At 49.3% G+C, this 20228-nt stretch overlaps 1 protein-coding gene across 1 annotated transcript in view; it reads right to left on the bottom strand.

Annotated features, from left to right (window-relative positions):
- Window positions 1-588: 588 nt before the first annotated feature.
- The window catches only part of STK11IP (serine/threonine kinase 11 interacting protein), a 20700-nt gene continuing 1060 nt past the window's right edge, over window positions 589-20228 (bottom strand). The window contains exons 2-24 of the mRNA XM_009275005.1: window positions 19941-20143; window positions 17774-17848; window positions 17367-17462; window positions 16301-16408; window positions 16024-16095; window positions 14914-15043; window positions 14626-14729; window positions 13897-13986; window positions 12782-12823; window positions 12108-12275; window positions 11722-11803; window positions 11251-11613; window positions 10887-11077; window positions 9827-9937; window positions 8829-9024; window positions 6830-7324; window positions 5234-5349; window positions 4945-5042; window positions 4575-4753; window positions 4242-4326; window positions 3667-3749; window positions 1895-2121; window positions 589-1570 (exon numbers count right to left, since the gene is read on the bottom strand). Coding sequence (XP_009273280.1) covers window positions 1430-1570; window positions 1895-2121; window positions 3667-3749; window positions 4242-4326; window positions 4575-4753; window positions 4945-5042; window positions 5234-5349; window positions 6830-7324; window positions 8829-9024; window positions 9827-9937; window positions 10887-11077; window positions 11251-11613; window positions 11722-11803; window positions 12108-12275; window positions 12782-12823; window positions 13897-13986; window positions 14626-14729; window positions 14914-15043; window positions 16024-16095; window positions 16301-16408; window positions 17367-17462; window positions 17774-17848; window positions 19941-20143 — 3455 coding nt within the window. The 3' untranslated portion in view covers window positions 589-1429. The remainder of the gene's footprint in view (window positions 1571-1894; window positions 2122-3666; window positions 3750-4241; window positions 4327-4574; window positions 4754-4944; window positions 5043-5233; window positions 5350-6829; window positions 7325-8828; window positions 9025-9826; window positions 9938-10886; window positions 11078-11250; window positions 11614-11721; window positions 11804-12107; window positions 12276-12781; window positions 12824-13896; window positions 13987-14625; window positions 14730-14913; window positions 15044-16023; window positions 16096-16300; window positions 16409-17366; window positions 17463-17773; window positions 17849-19940; window positions 20144-20228) is intronic.

The raw sequence follows: 20228 nt of genomic DNA, 5'->3' as shown, positions 1-20228 counted from the left end.
ATTTCTGCTCACCCCAACAGGGAGCTTCAACTGCATCAAAACACCACACACAGCATCTCCACTTGCTCTTCTCTGGGCAGGGTGCGGAGACCCTGTGACACAGCAAGCCCAGGCCAGGCAGCGGCATTTTTTCAGCTGCATTTAACTCTGTGCAGGAGAGGTTGAGACAAGGTAAAGCCTGGTACAGGGAAGAACCTGGGGGCAGGTACTCCCGCCTCCACAGCCACAGCAGTAACAGCTCCTGTGAGAGGCATGCCTCTGAGGGCCTGTACAGCCAGTAAGCAACTTGCTGGGGCTGGAAGCCCACAGGATGTTCTCCTGTGACAATTGCCCTCAGGTGAGCAACACAACCAGTACCTGCTGTCAGTCTAATCCTGTTTGGGCCTTGTTCCTTGGTTGCTGCTTGGGAGCCAGGCAGGTGGAGAAGATTAGTCTAGCAGCCCATCAGCACCCACCCTGAACAGGAGGGGGAGAATGGCTTGAACCCTGTGAGATGTTGGGGAACCCTTGAGGCTGCTGCAAAGCTAGTATGCAAGACCTTACAAAGACATTACAGCGGTGCAAGAGGATGAAACAAGGCAAACGTGACAATTCAATAAATATAAGCTTTTATTACAATAGAAAATAGTAAAACTCATGTTAAAATAGACTCTTGCTTTTGGACTGCTCAGAAAAGCCTAAGCCTCACTTTTACCTGCCAGTGCCCACCAGGGTCCTGACCCCTAAGCGATGAGCAACACATTTCTGTGCTAAGAGCCTCACAGCTCCTCCCACCCCAGTGACAGTGAAAGACTACAGCAGCAGACTGAGCCATGCCCTGCCAGGCAGGCAGGTAAAGGCTCTCTGTGGGGTTATTAGTACAACAAGCCTCATCCCCTTGTGCAATCAGGCTCCTGTTTGAAGCAGGCAGCTTTAGGGAAGCTGTGGACAAGAGAGAGGGGGAGGAAAAGAAAAAAAAAATCATCAGCAGATAATGGCAGCTGTTCAGAGACAGCTAGGAGGGCAGCAAATATACCTGCTAGAAAGACCGCAGCACCCAACTGCCTCTGGCCTGCTGTTTGCCTAGTACCACTGCATGTCCCACTGAACATGCTCTGGCCTGGCTCCCCTCTTCCTTCAGTGACACTCTGTATGACCCTGAAGGAGACTAGCAGACACTGCCAAGTTAAAACTGCGTAGCTTACGCAGTATTACAGGTAACACCCTCCACCTCCTCTTTCCATGGCCAGCCCAGTGCAAGTGAGTGACTGTGCAGTCTGGACCATCATGTGCTCTCCTCCTCCTCACCAAAAAGGGCTGGGGCAAGGGTAGAGTAGAAAGCAGAGGCCACAGGACAGCAAGGTCAGATGGGAGTGGGAGACACTTGCGCACCACTGCCAGTACAGCAGCACTCTCGACTCCAAGTCCCGCCTGCCTGCAACCAGCAAGCTCACTCCAGTCCCTCATACACAGCCTTCCGTAGCTCGATCGAGAACATCTCCTCCCAGGGCCCACGAATCCACTCCACCAGCTCTACCAGGAGCTCAGGGCACTCTGTGCGGATGTGCCAAGTGCTCTCCACCTTCAGCACCTGGGAGGGAGGAAAGAGAGGGAGACGGATAAGCAGGGCCTAGCCTCAAAGGCACTGATCAGCCCTGAGCTGCTATTCCCCAGCACAGCTGCCAGCTCCTCCCGATTCCTAAGTGACATCCTCCTCCCTCTCTGCTGCCAGCCGTGGAAGTGTCCCTGCATGACTTTTGTACAGCAGCAATTAGCTGTGCTCCCCTGCCTTTCTGGTGCAAGGCCCTAGGTTAGGATGGGAGATGACAGCCCCAAGACACTCTTGGCAAGAACAGGATCTGAGCACAATCCAGCCCCCAGCATCTTGTGTGCCCCATGACCACCTCCTGGTTACCTCATCATAAAGCATCAGCTTGATGTCACAAGGACAGAGGCGATAGGTTATGACATTGCTAATACTGCTGATCGGCTGCTTCTCCTTCAACTGGATGTTGCTCCTAGGAGGCGTTTCTGCCTCATGGTCTTCATCCAAGGAGGGCTGCACCTGCCACTGGTGATTCTCCTCCAGCAGAAACAGCATGCTTCGGGTGCTCAGCAGGGTCACAGGGAAAGCAGATGCCCCTAAAAGGATATGAGGGAATAGGAGAGGCTTTGCTGAGAGCCTGAGTCACCACAGAACCAGCTTTGCTTTCCATCCCTCCCCTAGGGAAACCCTTTTCAGCAACAGTAACTGGGTGAACAGCCTTATCCAGCTTCCTGACCGAAGAGGGGGGAGCAGGGTAGCTAAATGTGGCTGGGCTTGACCAGCTTATCCAAGCTTATTGCAGAAGCACGCATGTGAAAGACCACCGCCCAGCAAGCCTTGTCCAGCCTATGTCCTCATGTGAGGCGGGAAAAGACACTTGAGTCCTCCGACCTCTTAAACAACACTTTACTACTCCTTAGTTAGAAGTCAGCAGCTCCAGCTAAAAGGTCGCCTTTTTTGGCCTGAATTCGTCTGGCCGCAGATATCTGATGGTTGGAACAGAGAGCACGTGCATAAAGTTTAATACCAAGTTGGGATGCATCGTAAATATGGCAGGAAGCAAAGTAGTTTTGATAAACTGTAGGGAGCATAAATATCACCCAGCTGATTTCAGTGGGTGCAAAAGAAAAGCACTAGAACTTGGGAATAAGTCAGATGCATAGAAATAGGGAACCACTAGCAGAACTGGCTGAAGTCACAGGGGATCACAAGCTGCTACAGCAACATGTTGCTTTTCTTGTCACATCTCACTCTTGGGAATTAGTAGGAATATCAGAAATTGGATGTTTAATTAGTCCTGTCTACTTGGCAGTGAGGCCTCAGCTGGAACTGTGTCCAGTTTTGGGCACCATACTCTAAAAAAGGAGAAAAACTGTAGAGTAAAAAAAAAAAACAATGCGCTTTAAGTTCTCCCTCCCACTGGCTGTTTGTGCAGCTTGAAGAGAGCAATAAACATACTTCCCACAGATTCCTTCTCATTCTCGTTCTCTCATACCTCCCTAATGGCCAATGGTGAAGCAGAATGAAAGAGCAGTAACAAATTGGTCAGAATGTGATTAACAGCTAGGTTGATTTTTTCAGTGTCCCAAGCTAAGACGACACTGGAATTGTTCACTGAAGACTCAAATCCCAGGTTTAGCACATTTGGCCCTCAGCAAGCCCTGGGACAGAACTTGGTAGGCTCCAGCAGGCTGCTCCTGTCCTACCATCTCAAGATCTGGACACCCGCTTCTGTTTTCCCAAACCAAGGAGCCTTTCAGCTCCTCACACAAACCAGCTATGTGTATAACCCCTCAGCTTTCCCCCAGCTCAGGGCAACGATCCAGCCCTTACATCGTTTCCAGCTTCTCAGAAGCCATTCTGAGTTGTCACCAAACCTGCTGTGCAAGGCCAACTGCTCCCTAGAGCCTGGACTTCCACATCAAAAAGGGCTGGGAGACTCACTGGGTATATAGGAAGAAGCATGCTGCTATCCTACATGTCTCAGCACTTAAAAAAAAAAAAAAAGCCCTCACCCATGGCCCCGCCCCATCTCTGCTGCAATGGCCCAGCTCTGTTCCCACAGACTGTACGCGAAACACACAAGCAAGTAAGCAGACAGCACAAGGTATAGGACACCTGGCTACTGAGATCTCCTGTACCTTGGATCAGGTAGGCCAGCAGGTAGAAGAAACAAGTGTCATTTGCAGCTGCAGAATCTATGGTCTTGGAGTCCAGCAGAGGCCTAGAGGAGATACAACAGCAGGCCAGTCAAGGAATCACTCTGTTTCCAGTCTAGGCTTGCTGTGAGCTAGCTACTGTTCACTGTCCTCTTGAGGATGGGAGGGACCCATCTCTTCCAGATGTTGCCAAATTCCTCTCTCTCCTGTCACTGTGCCCACCACCTTGCCGGCTAGGAACCAAATGTTTCTCGCAAGGGAGGAGACAACTCTATGCTTCCCCCTTTTCCTCCCTCCATTATATTTTGCTCAGGCTCCTCCAGGAGAGCTGGAGTTGCGCAGCCTTGCTCAGCCCATGACACCCCTTTGCCTGCTCACCCCCTGTGCAGCAGGCACCTGAGCCAGATGCCTTAAACCTGTAATGTAGGTCTGGCTGCCACTCTAGTGGTGCCTCCTCCTGTGCTGCCCCGTTTTGAGCACTACGCTTCCCAGGCATTGCTGGACAAGCAGACATCCTCTTCTATCTGAAATCCCAACCTCTCAGAGGCTGTTCTTACCATAGCCAATGTTGTGGATTCATTTCCACAGTGGGGATTTCCTTCACCTTACTCCTGTGCTTAGCAGGCAGCTCTTGCATGAGATCTAAAGAGGGGAAGGTAGAATTCTTTTATTGCAAGCCCAAGGGCAGTACATAACAGCTCAGGATGGTTCTCTAGTCTACAGAGAGGCACTGGAAGTTATGATGCCAGTGGGGTTCTCCCCCAACTTTTTTCTGAGCTGGCAAGAAGTGAATTTTCAACATACATCCAACTACAGCTGTCCTGGTAGCTCTCCAAGAGCAAATCTTCCAAATCCTCCATGCCCCCCCCCGACTACAGCTCTACTCTTACATGTCAGGGTCTGCAGGAACTGGTCACAGCAGCTTTGGTTCCGGATCAGCAGATTGTAGGAGGCTTTTGGGTTCTCAAACTCCATTCGCAAGCTCTGGTGGCAGAGTCCCACTTCCAGATGGGAAATATCAGACAGGTAGTGAGAGTCATTCTTCTTCAGCCAGTCTGCAGGTTGTCCCCTAATCACAGAGCACAGCCCTCAGCTGCAGCAGGGTGCCCCATCTCCTCTCCCACATCAGATTGCAGCAAGGGGATTTGCCAGAAGAGCCTTTGCATGTCACCACGCCTCCAGGGTAAGGCTAGCACAGGCTGGCACTACCTAGCACTCACGGCCTTGCTGCAGGGTCTCACTTGCCACCATTCTCCTCACCTGATAACCCCAGTGACTTCCAGCACATAAATCTTGAGATCAGAGGCAACCAGGATTGAGAGGAACTCTCCTTGTCGGCCAAACTTCACCATGACCACCTAGAGCACAAAGAGGTTGGGTGTGAGCAGTGGCCTGCTCCTTGCCAGCCCACTCATGGAAAGGACTGACTCAAACACACTTCAGCTCCCTTCACACCTCACAGTCTCTGGGATGCCACCCCAGAGCAGGACTTGCAGGGTGGCTAGAAGGATAGCCAAGGAGCTAAAAGAGTGGTGCTGCAGGAGCTCACCTTGAGGAAGCACTGGAACTCCTCAGCATTCTCCTCAAAAACCTCCATATCCAGGTACAGCTTCAGGCGATGATCCACAGAACGGAAGTCCCTTGTGTTCGGGATGCCGTTTACAGCTGAGGAGAGCAAAGGGTAGGACTGACACTCTGTCCACTGACCAGATGCTGCCCAAGCATGCAGACTGGCACCAGGGCAGCAGTGTCACCCCCTCTGCACACCTGCTTCCATCAAGTCTCTCCCCAAGACAAAGGGCCAAAGCCAGGGCTTTCCAGGCCACAGGTCTCAACGTGGACACATGAGGGGACTCCATCACTCCAACACTTGCTTTTTCAGATATACAAAGCTTTGGTCTAACCCATCTTCAACCTATGCTCAGCTTAGTCACAGGAGGACACTGCTTTGCTGCCAGATTTGGCAGGAGGGCAATTCTTCATCATAAAGCCCGAAAGACATTTCTCATTTCAGCTGATGTCAGCTCAGGTCAATTTTTTAAACTCTGACTTCAACTGTAGTAAGGCTAAAGGAGACTGAGGAAGACACCAATAAAACTGCTTAGGAACATAATTAGGTTTGTCATGCAATTGTATGACCAAATAATTTATACAATAGCCACGATACTGCCTGAGAGTACACACTTCCCAGCGGAGCCTGTTCTCCACCAGAAACACTAATCAACTTCTCCTCAGCAGGAACTTTTTCATGGGCTGTTTTAAATTGGGACCTTTCGATTTGACCCAAAACAAGAGACTGCTTTATTTCTCACACTTCAAGTGTACAAGACTGAATATGGCAATCCTAAACACTGGTCCTACACCAACTCCTCTTCAGAGGCACAGCAGTCTTGAAAGGCTGGCAGAGATCTCTATAGATCAAGAAGCTGATGGATTTGAAAATCAGGACTAGACTGCAGTTGCAGTAGAGTCACTTGGTGGGCTGGACCAGATAACCTCCATAGCTCCTTTCCAACTTCAGTTATTCTGTAAATCACAAGCTGATGCCCAAGCAAAGGCAGTCTGCTACATCAGAAATCCAAGGTCCCTCACAAAAAACATTTGTGGACCTCCTAGTAACTACTATCTTGCATGATAGCCCTCACACAGCCAGCACAGAGTCTCTTCTTTTGGACAGGCTTTGTCATCTGAAGCTCACAAAGACCACTGAGGAAAGCACAAGTAACTGTAGACCCACTAACCAGAGCCTCCAACAAACACACCAGCCTCACACTGCACTTAAGTGAGAGAACAAAGACAGAGCAATTGTGCGTACTATTCTCCAAAGGTAATGCTCCAGCTGGCAGCTCACTGGTGCCACAGGAACCCACTGCGTCCGCAACTAAGCAGTGCAGCTCCCAGAACAAGACCCTATTTCTCAGAGTCTGAGCAATACTAGGGATTAGGAGCTGACTCAGTTTTCCCTACCTTCAGGCATGAGGATTGAACAGAGAGGGGAATTAAAAACTCTGCTTACAAGAACCATGGTCACTGCTGCTCGTGCTTGATGACCCCCCTTCCCCATTAAACAGGGGGCAGTGCACCCTGCAAGCACCAGTGATAAAGCCCAACACCCCTAAACCCTGCACAGCTCCTACACACTCACCGGGACTGAGATTCCATGTTTCCTCGGACTCGGAGTTCAAAGAGAGCTGGGAAGGAGTGGGCCCACGAGAAACACTGTAACGGTAGCTCCCCATCAAGCTGCCCCCATTGGTGTCTGTGTGGCTGAGGGACAAGTACTGGCTCTTCATGCCCAGCTCCTTCTTCCCGCAGCCCCCATCTGAACTGCGGGAGCTGGAATGGAGAGTGCCGTCATGCTCGCCACTCAGCTCCGGGGTTCTGGTGCTGTTGCTGGTATCCATCTCCGAGCTGTCCTCCCCGCCAATGTAGAACTTCCCACTCTCACTGGCCAGGGCAGGTGCTTCCTCTGGGCCCTCCTGCTGGCTGCCTCCCTCCAGGACAGAGTCTGACAGGTCCTCACTCATGCTGTCAGGGCCAGGTGGCAAAGGCGTGCTGGAGCACACCTCTGAAGGCAGGATGACCACATGGTCACTGGAACAACTGGGACAGGCTATGGGCTCAACAGCTGCTGCAGCATCTGTAGAAGATTTCGTCAGGGATAAAGAAAAAGCAGAACAGCTCTCCCCCAACAAGATTTTACTACTTTTTTTTCCCCTGCAAACCAGAAACGATCCCTTTCAAAGTAGACAATAGTTATAGTCCAACTTGAGCAGCTTGTTGAGTAACTCCGTTCAGAATCATATCCTACACACCTCCCCTCACAAATCAACAAGAAATTCTGGATAAGTGCCAACATGGACCTGAAATAGCTCTGTTCAGATTTAGAGCGATCAGTGTGTGCTGTTGTTGCAACTGAAACTACATCAGGGCTTTAGCTCATGACTTTCCTCCACTTCATGTCTGCAAGTGCTCACATAGCCTTTGAAGCCCAAGCTCATGACCAGTCAATCCAACCTTCCTTAGCCACTTCCATCCCCAGCTTGGTTTATCCTCCAGCCAACCAAACCACAAGCATGCAGTGTCCCTTCTCCAGCTGTCCTCATCCCTCCTGATCCCAATTCCTGATGCTCCCTTCACCCACACCACAGCAAACTCCCAGCTGGATCTTGGGACTCTCACTACCCTGGCGGGAGGGAGGAAGTGTCCTGGTGTGGAAGAAAGTGCTGCACCCAGGACAGCACTTCTGCCCTCACTGCAGTACTTCAACCCCAGGATACTTTGTCAAATGAGCAGCATCTTCCAAGCTAACGCTGGGCACTCCCCACTTCAAATATAAACTGAGGTTTGAAAAACTCAGCAATCAGAAGATGCCTATTCAGCACTAGCCATGTCTCAGCCAAAATACCACATCTAGTTTCAGACACCCAAAGAAAAATGTGGACAAATGGGAAAGAGTACAAAGGAGACCAGCAAGAATAACTGCATTGTATGAGATATGACTGACAAGCAAATTATCTAGGGAGTTGAGCTTATTTAGTCTAGAGGACAGAAGACAGGACTGGTCATGGGGGGAGAACAATGGCCCTCAAGTACAAAGAAAGGAATAAATCGTTCCCCATAAGGGAAGCAAGAGTGGGCTTAAGATCACAGCCAGGGAGACTTAGGTTAGGGTTCCGGCTGTTTTTCTGATGTCTAACAGCCAAAGTTTTACCTGAAATACTGGAGTAGATTCCCCAGAAACCTCCGTCAGCAAAAGCCCTTTAGAACAAACTAGTCTCTGTGGCAGAACATGGTTTCAACAGGACGAGAGACTACATGACCTTTAGGCCTCTCCCAGACTTTAGACTTCTGTGGACCATCTGCCATTTCCAGCACCCCTATGTTCTCCCAGATCCCAGGCCACCCACAACAGGAGTGCTGTTTGCTTAACCTTAAAACAGTGGCTTATTCCTGCTAGTGAACAAGGCAGGCTCTTCCCAGTTCAAGTGGGCCAAGTGAGAGGACATACCACAACAGGTTTTAATTCCAGTACAGCCAAGGCATCACCCTCTCCTATACATTCCATGCTCTGCACCACAGCTGCCATTCTGCAGTCTGCCTGGGCATTAGCAAGCATCCTTTTTATGGGCACTACATCCTACCTTGATTTGAGGCAACTAGGGTCTCCAGGATTTTGGTGTCTCCAACCTCTGAAGGATAGGGACCTTGATGCCAGGGAGCCAGGGACTGCGAAAACTCCTGCTTGCATTTCAGGCACTGGAGCTTCGTGGATCCCTTTTCCTGGTCCTGGTTTTGCCGATTCTCCTCAACAGCTGGGGACAACACTTCAAGGACACACTAAAAGTAGCAGCACAGGGAAAAGAGTGCTAGCAGGCAGCTATAACAGCCCTAATAAAAGCAAGCCTCTGACATCAGCAAGTCTCTCACATGCCTCATTACAGCATTTCAGAGTGCAAGGAGTGCAGGGCCATTTCCCAGCTAACAGAGTACAACAGCCAGTCTGTGCAAGACTTGCCAAGGGCACGGAGCTTCACTGCATAAGACCAAGAGAACCTGGTTTTGCAGGTCTGTGCCTTGTATCTACATATCGACAGGCTCTCCCTGGAAGTCTGGTCTCAAAAGGTCCCATCTATTTGTGCCTTCTCTGTAACAGCTTGTTTAAATGTACTTAAACAACAGTACCTCGAGAAAAATACTTGGATTTGAAACCAGAGTCCCTACAGCAGCTGTGCAGACCAGAGCTGCCATAGCACTGACACTCTCACTGTCCAGAGGGCTAAGCACAGGCTAGCGCATCACTCAGCACCCAGGAAACATTATGTTGCACATGCACAACAAGTAAGGATCACTAACTTGACTACTAACTTCTCTCCCCAAGAGGGAGAAAACTGCAAGGTTTTCTCCTTGAGAGCACCCTTTGTGCTCCAGGAGCTCCACTGCCCATGGCCATGCTCACAGGGCCCTCCACAGGTCATTTGTGCAGCAGGAGAAATCGAGCTTACAAGCCAGACATGGGCTGCCACAGGGCAGCAGATGCACATGTGCTCTGAGAACAGGGGCCCTGTGCTGGCTGGAAGAATTCAGTGTCTTCCAGTAACACTGTCCCCCTCCCCAGGCTTCCCCCTCTAGCCTCCCCTACCTGTAGACACTGCTCCGGGCAGTCGTCAAGCACCACATATCTGCGCTTCTGCCGGTCCTTGCGAATATAGCTGAAGTGCAGTGTGAGAACAGGGAAAACTCGCTCCAGGTCCTGCAGGAGACAGAAAACACCGGTTCTAGAAAAAGGGCACAGCATCCAGTATACAGACTACATTTGTTTGCAACCGGCTGAAATGTGGCCATACAAGCACTTAATTTAGTAAGCCTTGAGTAGCCCTCAACAGCTGATAGCATTTGGGAGCCTGGTAAAACGGGCATGAATAAATAAATAAAAATAAAGCTCATGAGTGCTGAGGATAACAGTAAGTTTCAAGGCCCAGAACAAAGCATTTCAAACAAAACACCTTTTCACAAAGGTATTTCAGAAGAATATCAGGCCACAAACATTCAAGAGGTACAAGGCCAGGAAGAAAAAAAATGAGTTGGAGCTTTTGGGGAAAACAGTATTAGAGAAGCCTATGAACATGTCCAAGCACACACTGAATGTTAAAGCCCTACCATGAGGAAAAAAAGATTTCCAAGCTCCCTTTCTAAAGAACCACAAAAGCAAAATACATCTGGTAGCGCTAAAGCATGCACCTAGAGCGGATGGAAAGCCACCCACTGAGTTACCAGTAGCTTTCTAAACATCACACTAGGCTCAGTGCTGCACTGCCTAAGAAAAAGTGCAATCCACAAACAGTCCTCCAAGGCCAGGGTGATACCCCAGTGAGGAATCAATGGGAAGGAGGTCTCCATTTCATTTAGGCTCCTCTTGAGAAGTCTCTCATTCCTGCACACTGAAACAAGTCCAGCCATTGTCTTTTGAACTCCAGCTTTGGAACAGAATTGGTGCTGGCTTCTGCTGCACTATCACAGGTACTTTAAGCAATACAGATGCTGTTAGATACATATGCATTGGGTGGAAGAGATGCTCAATCAATCAGGCTTTGCAGGAGCTAGGAAAAGACCTGCAGGATACTCTGACAGAAGCCCAAATCCAAAATGCTGGCCCACACAGGGAGTAAGATGCCAAAGGATTACAGAGAGACATAACTCACCATCCTCTTCCAGTTCATCTCGGAGGTCTCCACCTTCTGCAGGCATTTCAGCTCCAGCTTGTGGAGGACTCTGGCAGCCTTCAGTTCCACTTCAATCACATGCTTAGCTGTGACTCGCAGGAAGATCCAGTCTGGCTCTGGGTCCCCTTCACCTTCTATTTGGCTCACCAGCACGGGCTGGCAAAGGTCCACTGCCGAACAAGACACAGTACAGGTCAGTACACACAACAGGCCTGCTTGGCCCAAGTCCTTAGAATTCCCACAATACTGGGCAGCACAATAAAGCTTCAGGGATATCACATTTGATCCATCTATTCTATCATCACCCAAGCCCTTAAACACAGCAGTGAAAGGACCTGTTTACCTTCTGGCTTCTCCTCTTCTTCCTCCCCCAGCATTAGCTCATCTGCCTCCTCTTCTCTCTGTTCTCCTTCCACAGGCTCATCCAGCTGTACTTCAGGCTCTTCCTCCTTCTCAGTATCATCCAAAGGAGGAGAGGATTCTTTCTGGGATACTTGAGGTTTTCCTTGCTCTGGGTCAGAGCTCTCACTCTGCAAGTCCATTGCAGCAGGTCTGCCTGCGATCTCATCTGCAGAATGGCTACGGCAGATGACAGGTACTTGGTCATGTTCCTCCAGGTGTCTCTTGTACTGCAGCCAGTCAACACCAAAGCGATCTCTGAAGCTGTCCAAGCGCTTCATCTCCTTCTGGTGCTGTAGGACCAGGCCTGTAGAGAGAAAACTTGGGAAGTATGAAAATAGTCACCACACCAGAGCACTCCTCTGACTGTGGGCAGTTCAGCTGCTGTGTTACTGAGGAAGAAGACAAGCCTCACCAGCAGAGAGAGGTAAAGCCTGGGGCTCATGTTCTGTGTCACTGGGCTCCGAAATGCTCGCTCTGCGCACTTTGACTTTTCCCTGGAACAAACAGGATAAGAATAGTTGGGAGGCACCAGAACAACCAAAACAGCATCTGATGAGGGGCTCTGCCAAGCTGAAGGGTTCATAGCTGTTACAGTGCAGAAGCACACCATGAAACATTTGTCCCAGTATATCAAGACTGACGTTAAGCCCAGCCCCTTCCTAACATACAGCAGCATAGAGGCTCACTACCACACAGTCAGTACAAGACCACATCCCACTGTACGAGGCTTTCACATCGAGGCAGCCCCTTCACCCAATGTGCCAGCTACATCGTTAAGAAGCTATGTCAGTCTCAGACCTTGCTTTTCTTCCGAGGAAGCCTCACAGCCACATTCTCCGCTGGGGACTGACTGTCGCTGAAGTCTGCAGCACAGGAACTGTCCAGAGCACTGCGGTCCAGCGCGGTCTTCTCTGAGGTAGAAGTGTGGATGGACTGTGACACACTTTGCACAAGTCTTGGAAGGTGCTAAAGCCAAAAGAAGAGAACGCTGCCTGCTGAGTGCAAAGGGGAGACAAGGTAACCAAGCCACAACTCAGGCTGACAACTTCCCTGCCCCTCACCCCAAACTTTCACCATCTCAGTCGAAGTGGTGACAACAGATCCTGCCCGGTCGACTGCATTGTTTATCACGACCACTCCGATTTAACTCAATCTCTGCCTTTCTTAAAAACAGCAGATGGGAAACTGGTAACTGTTTGTTTTGCTGACATGTAATTCAAGTGTCAAGTACCACATAGTACCTGAAGAGGAAACAGGCAAGGCTCCAAGTTCTGCAAGCTACATAGGACAGAATAAGTTACACTGGCCAGTCCCAACAATTACTAGGAATCAGCATGGACTGAGCCAAAATTAACTGTGTCAAAGAGTCAAGGCAGCCCACACAGATTTAACAGGACACATGACAATGCAAAAACCTGTCAGAGTTCCCACTCCCAAAGCCAGTAAGATCAGTTTACAGCAACTGTACTTACCATTAGGTCCGAGGAAGAGAGTGGCTCCCCATCCAAGAGGAACTGTAATTAGAGACCCATTTGCAGTCAGATTCCATTTGGCTGGCACGTATTCAGGACAACATCTGCTGGCTCCTATTCCCCTTCAGGCCACCCTAGGGTTAGGATCCCTGGCACAAAACTGCAAAGACTACCAGAAACAACCCTGTTCCTGCCTATCCATCACTCCTTTAGTTGTAGCTACCTGACCTAATAGCATATAAGGCCAGAAGGGACCATCGTGGTTTTCCTGTTTACAGACTTTACAATTCCCAGAAACATATCCAAGACAGTTCGCGGAAGAGATACAATAGATTATTCCGCAACAACTCACAAATTGTTTTGAGAGGTACTCACTTTCACCTCAAAGCTTGTACCCTACTTCTAGTCTGAGTCTACCTAGCTTCCAGTAACTTGAGCTCAGTGAAAGCTTGTTCCAAGATGCAGTTTGAAGACAATGAATCCAGCCATTTGCCACTAATATGAAGGGCAGACCAGCTCTGGAACACCTCTGACCCTTAGCAAGCAAGTTTACTTTGCTAAATTGCCAGAACGCTGACTTTGCCGGCTTCTTTATTTAAAACCAGATTACCAAGAATTGACCTAAGCACCAGAGTGCAAGGGAAACAGTGATGACACCTAGCTGAGAGCAGAGTGATGGGGAGAAAGAAAGAGGTGGCCACGGCTGCCAAAGGAATATGTAATTAGGCAAGGTGAGACAAGACAGTGAGTTCCTCCTTTGCAAAGTCCAGCTACATAGTCACTACCTAGCAGGAACAGCGTAAAGTTTTGGGACCATCAGTGAGCAAAACTGATGAAGTAGACAGTGAAGACTTATTACGATCTGAAGTCTTGCAAACCTGAGATCAGTATTCAACTCTGTCTGCACTGGCCAGCACACCACATAAAAATTTAAGGATAAACTACTCTACCTGGAAAAAAAAAACCCCAAAACAAAACCACAAAACAATCACCACTGTTACACCACTGGAATAAATTTTCAGGTTTATGAAATTCTTTCCCCTCATTTGCCCCTGAGTGTCAGAATACCTTATGCCTTCAACAGCAGGGGCAGAAGGCGCGTGGCTAATACTCACATTGGAGGAGGCTGCCCTGGGAGACAGATGCACAAGGGTTGCAGATCGGTGGTTTTGATGGAACCATAATGGGTTTCCCTCCAAATGCAGCTGCGTGGGGGAAATAGAGAAATTATTATTTGAAGCAATATTATATACCCCGACCTAATCTGCTTGCAGGCTCCAGGCTTTCTCTCTGCCTCAGGAAATATCCTTGCAGTGGAATAGTGATCAAGCCAGGAGAGGACTAAGCTTTTACAATGCCTCCCGAAATTTGTTCAACAAATAGAGAAGGAAACTAAAGTACTTCCTACTCATGCCCCTAAATCATTAGAAGCTTTTTCAGTACTGACTCTGAGAAGCGTTGAGAGGACAGTCCTTTGCAGGCTATCTTCCTTCACAAGCACTATAGTGACTGCAGTTATCCTCCTTCAGACTTCTCTGAACACACAAATCCACAACAGGATTAGGGGAGGATCTTTACTGAACTGGACAGTGCTAAAATCGGAAAGGGGGAGCAAGGAGGTGGGGATGAATATATGGAAAAAGGTTAGCTTGAGCAGGGGTCACCGAAAATGAAGGCTGAAATACAGGTGTCTCTCCAAGGCTCCCCCATCAGCTTCCCGCATTAAAATTAAATGCTCAAGAGTTGAATTGATCTTTCAAAACTCTCTTCTTACCACAGTCTCCAACTTGCACCCCCTGACCATGACATCTCTAATCTACCAACTCATCAGGCATTGTGCTTACTTTTTTTACGTAGTGCAGAGTGGACAATGGTGCCAAATGGGCATGTTCCAGCAGCAGGTTATAGGCCACATCCAGGTGCTGCAGATTCACTAGCTGTTCAACCCCTGCAAACAAAGCAAGAAGCCATTAGCACGCTAGAAGATATAACTTCGCAACCTCCCACCTACCCCTCTCCCCCAAAATTGAACCCTAGTAAAAATAGCTGTGCCCAAGATTTCAAGTTCTGCTCCTCCTTGAGGAAGAGAGAAAGGCCTCAAACTCGGAAATGCTTCTCCCTTGTGGGCTCACCATTAATGCTGTCAAGTTCATTGTTGCGCAGGATCAGAGTCACCAGCTTGGATCGGCTGAAGATGCCAAGGTTTGGCACCTTGGACAGGAAGTTATAAGCCAGATTGAGGTACTCTAGTTCTGTAAGGGTCTGTTCAGAGACAAGAGCAGCACGGGATCAATTGGGACCTTAGCTCAAAGTCTGACCCTGAACTCCAGACAGGGCACTAGCCCCTACCATTTTTTCCATCCCACCAAGGTCAACCAACAAGTGAGCTTCTTAAGACTATTTCTGCAGCAAGACGTTGATGTTCACATTTGGAGTGGTTTGTCTAGGGGTGCTCAGCATGATCTAACTGATCTACAAAATTTGCTAGGAGCAGCTTTCTTCTTCCTCATCAACTTCAGTGGAGCACAGGAGGGACTGGACCCTCTGCCTCAGCAAAAGGACTGAACTACCAAAAGAAGCCCTTTCTTACCTTTGCAAAGATGATGGTAAGTGATACATTGTGAGCCCCACCAACTCCATGAAAAGCTGTTTCATAGCTTCTTTTAAAAGAAGCAGATCTAGCCCAGCAGAGCATGGATTTCATTGCCATTCTCCAGAGACGCACATGCCACTGTGATGAACTACCACCTTTCTAAAGTAACTGACAGGAGATTTCTGAGAGTGAGAAGGAAATGCTACTCGCAGTCTGAACAAACTGAACAGCAAGTCTCTACAGCCCCACACCCGGCTACATAATTCCCACCTGCTCTACAGATTACAGCAAAGTCTTGGCCACAATGGAGTGCACGCTGCATGTGTGACTGTACATACAGTGTACACTGTATGTATCGCTGTATTTATCACTCGGCCACGCTGGAGTGCCAAGTGATACATACAGTGATATATACAACTAACCTTCCTGTCTTAGAGCAGACGAGGAACACTGCCTTCTCTGCCTCAGTGGCACAGGGGCTGCACATACCGGACGACAGTTTCAAGGCTGCAAGCACTAGCTCTAAATCACATGCCTGCTGGGCCACATCTCCAATTTCTTTTGTTATACTTCACCTAGCAGGTAAATGGTCAATGATTACAGCATTCTCCATACGAGGAAACTCCGGTGCTCAGCCCAAGATACTCACCGTTAAATAGTGCTCACAATCCTGGATCTTGTTGTGACTCAAATCCAAGACTCTCAGAGCATTCAGTAATTGCTGAAGGACAGAGATACCAGATCAGATCCTACAAATGTCTCCATGGCAGCATGGAAACCATGTCCTGCTGGGACAGGCCAGCAAAACTAACACTGCCCACTCCCTCCCACCCAGACCTAGCAGTATCAGTAAAGGAGTGCCCAGTTCTTTGCTGTGATCATCTCCTCTCTTCCCCTCAGTCATGCGGGAAGGATGCCCCACTCACCAGCGAGTCATCCAAGGCAGTGATCGAGTTATAGCTGAAGTTCACAGTTTGCAATTCCAACCACGGGAGAGCACAGCTCAGATCTCCACCACATGCTGAAATGATTTCCTAGGAAGAAGTGAGGAACCATTCCTTGGTGAGTACTAGCTGTTACAGTAACAGCAGATGAACACAGGAGAACAGCTAGTCTAGAACAAGGCTGGCATATTGTGCTTTACAGACCCTGCCTTGCCTAGAGTGGCAATGACTTTTATGTCACTAATTCAAGTATTTGGAGGTGGTGGGAATTCCATGGCTAGATATTTAGAAAGAAGGGGAGACGCTTTTGCTTTCTACACTCAAGTGTCAATAGTTAACCTAACATGTTACAATTCATAGGCTCTGAACACTATGCACAAAGATTCATGCTAACAAAACCTTTTTCAGACCTCCATCAAAGCAGAAGTAAGATACACACGCCCTGGCCAAACAACTTGTGCTCTGGCAGACAAAAGAAGCTCTCAAAGCACTCCCTACCAGCAGCCCCTGTTCCCCAGCAGGCAGCTGCTTCTGTGCCACAGACAGAAGCCCAGAGCCCCAGGGCTAGCACAGCCCACGCTACTCAGTTCTCTGCAGCTGGAGCTTGCCTTCACATCTCAGAAACCTGCTGGGTACCAGTGCAGATAAGACACTGGGGCACAGCATTCCCTCTGACAATCAGCTCTTAATTTAAGTCTGCGGAGGTACAATGAAATAAACCTCGATCAGCTGCAGGCCTTTGAACCTGGTAACAGCCAGACACAGAGAAGTGTCAGACCTAGCTGATACAAATATTGTCTGGAGCCAGAAATTCTCAAGCAGCTAAAAAGGAGACTACAGAGCACACACGTATCCAACCAGGGAATACTTCAACACTGTTTGAGTCAGGAGCAGGACCCCAGAACGGGGAATGGAGACAAAGCCATATACAACATGGATTGATAAGATAGTTAACACTGTCTCCTACATCTTCCCTGTGTGAAGGGCTGTAGGATCAAGACAGCCTTGCTCTTGCAATTTTCCCCACGAGCAGTGTAGAGGCACTCACCTCCAGTGTACTGATACATTTGCAACAGGTTAGAGATTCCAGCTGAGAATAGACAAATCGCAGTCCCCGGAGGCAGTGTGGAGGGACAGACCTCAACTGCAGCAGTGATGAGAAAGTAAGGACAACATAAATCAAAATATTACAGTGTAAGAGCAGCTGCCATCCCAGGCCCATCTCCGCAAGGGATCTCCCATTTCCCTGCTGGAGCCTCCCTCCCTAACACTCCAGCCTTTGCTCAGTGTTGCAGTGAGTTGTTTGCAAGTGTTGCAGGAGTTTAGACTTAGCCTTCTAGGGAAGCCACAAAAGCCTACCCATCTTTTAGGAGTAGAGGCATTCTGCAACCACAAAACTAAGTCAAGAAAAGCCAAACAGCAAGACTCAAAGCCACTTCTGCCTCCTATACTTACTTCCAGATGCCGGAGGGACTTGAAAGGGAAGATCTTCACAGCAGATTGCAAAACACAGTTTGGAACATGAATGAGCTAGAGAAATCAGAAGAGAAGTCTCATGTCAAGCTCGATTTGTGCTGCAATACTGCCCTCCCGATGCACCGACTGCAGCACCTTGAACAGGCCCCCCCTACAGCTCGAGTGTTCACTAACAAGCTCTCCCCGGATGCCGGTATCAGTACTGTCTCCTGGCCCCATAGTTCAATAGAGGTCAAAGAGAAAAGCATGTTAAGTAGCACAAGACCACGGTCTGCCAGACCATAGAGCTCCTTTTCTTCTCCCCTGCCCGCGTGACTTCACCACTTTCAGAACCACAGGGAGGTCTGACAGCTGGATTCCTCATCAGCCACCACCACCAAATCTACTAAATAAAGACAAATCTAACTGCTGGAGCTATGTTTATTGAGCAACTGAGCTGAACTAGCACACTGGTGGGAGGTGTACATGTGCATTTCACTAGAACAGGCCAAATAAGGCAAATCACAAGCAGATACAATGGAAAACAGAGTTGGTCTCCAAGACACTGTTAGCATTAGACTGAGGTACCTGCAAACCTCCTCTCTGTATTCTGTAGTGCAGCCACAGGCTCTTTCACCACAGGGTAGTTAGGCTGTGTTCATGTACCACAAAGCAGATTATTAAATCCAGCTTCTTATGCTTTCTACAGACAGTGCATACACAGTGTTTCAGGGGAAGTGAGTAATGAAGTAGTTAACGCTTCCAGTGCGGACACCAGAGTACAACTGGAGAGACCATCTCTGCCAGCTACATCCACGTTCACGCAGAAGTGACTCATCAGGTGCAGAACAGACATCTCAAGGTCTCGTCACCACTACCGCTTCCACAGTTACAGCCCTGTAAGGAATCACTGCCCACTGCCTGCCAGCACTAATGCGGCATGTCGAACAGGACCATTTGTAGGGGAAGCTTGCACTGGGAAGCTCTGATGATCAGTTTTAGCAAAGTTTATTTCAGACGCCATCCTTGCTCTGTGTCCTGACCGTCTCCTCTCCCTCCACTGTCTTAAGAATCTGATCAGGCTGATACAAATTATTAGTTTCTCCAAGCAAATCAGTTACCGCACAATGGGTAGCTTCCCCTTCTTTACAGGCTTGTTAAAGAAAGAGCCCATTTTTCAGTTAACACAAGCACTCACCACAACATCCTCCTGACTGCAGCGTCCCTCCCCACCTCCTCCTGCCAGGGGACCCGTGTTTCTCCACAGGCTCTGGGCCCCACTCCAATCTCCACCCTCAGCACACTGCTACAAAACCCTCCCAACAACATTCACATCATCTCTCCAATCTGTCTCATACAGAAAACACTTTTAAAGACATCGCAGGCCATAGTGCTCAGCCACACCACCTCCTGAGCATTGCTGTGGAACCTAACAACAGCTGCTAATTCCCCTTTCAGGCTCATTTCACCTCTACTACTCTCCTAGCAGTGCCCAGTATAATCATGTGCAGCCTCGTAACACGTGCCACCTTTCAAAAAGCCCTCTGAAGAATCGCTAGCTCTGTACTTTTATCTTTATTACAGCCTTCCTAAAATTAACGAGGACACGTTACTTGCAATGTCCCATGCTGTGAAACAGATCAACCAGAACCACTGCCCAGGCAGGAGCATGTAAAACTCAGAAATAAGAAGCAGAAGGTCAGAGTAGTGGGTGTATACAACGTCTAACTGCTCTGCTCAAATACCCCGGCTCTGCTGCCTCATGCAGATCAATCATCACTCAGGGAGCACTCAGCTGTGCTCAGCTGCCAGATACAGCCTGAATTGCTCAAGCATTTCAGGAAATAATAATTTTCCCAACAATGTCAACACCTTACCAAGGTCAGAACATAATTAACCCCTGCTGCCTCTGTTTTTAACTCTGAAAAACTTTCCGCTGAGTTGCATGGCTGATCCTAGACGAAGTAGCTACACACTATCATGCTGAACTATGACTCCATGCAACAGCCCTACGAGAGCTATCCAACCCACGTAGCACGCACGTAAGATGAGGTCAGTGGGCACCAAAGGAGGCTGCTCTGAAGCGGGCAGCTGTACCTGCCACCTCTGCTGGCCGGCCTTGCAGTACCCCTGGCCCCTCACATCCCCGGCCACGGTAGGTACGGACCTTCAGAGAGTGAGTCTTCTGCAGGACGTCGAAGAGGAACTGCGCCTGGAGGATGGCGGCAGTCTCGGCGGGGTGCGAGGGCAGGGCCACAAAGCCCCGGTTCTGGTTGCGGGAGCCCAGGTGCTGCTCGAAGACCTGCGTGAGGTGCTGCAGGGTGGGGGTGAGCAGCGTCAGCGTGCTGGAGCCGTCCAGGACGAGGTCCCCTGCAGGGAAGGGGAAGGACGGGACGGGCCGTGAGCGCTGCTGCCCCCACACCGGGGCCCTCACTCCGGTCCGGTCCGGTACGGT

The sequence above is a fragment of the Aptenodytes forsteri genome, unplaced genomic scaffold (assembly GCF_000699145.1).
Source record: "Aptenodytes forsteri isolate BGI_AS27 unplaced genomic scaffold, ASM69914v1 Scaffold255, whole genome shotgun sequence".
Taxonomy (NCBI): Eukaryota; Metazoa; Chordata; class Aves; order Sphenisciformes; family Spheniscidae; genus Aptenodytes; species Aptenodytes forsteri.
This window is presented reverse-complemented; position numbering and strand designations above follow the sequence as displayed.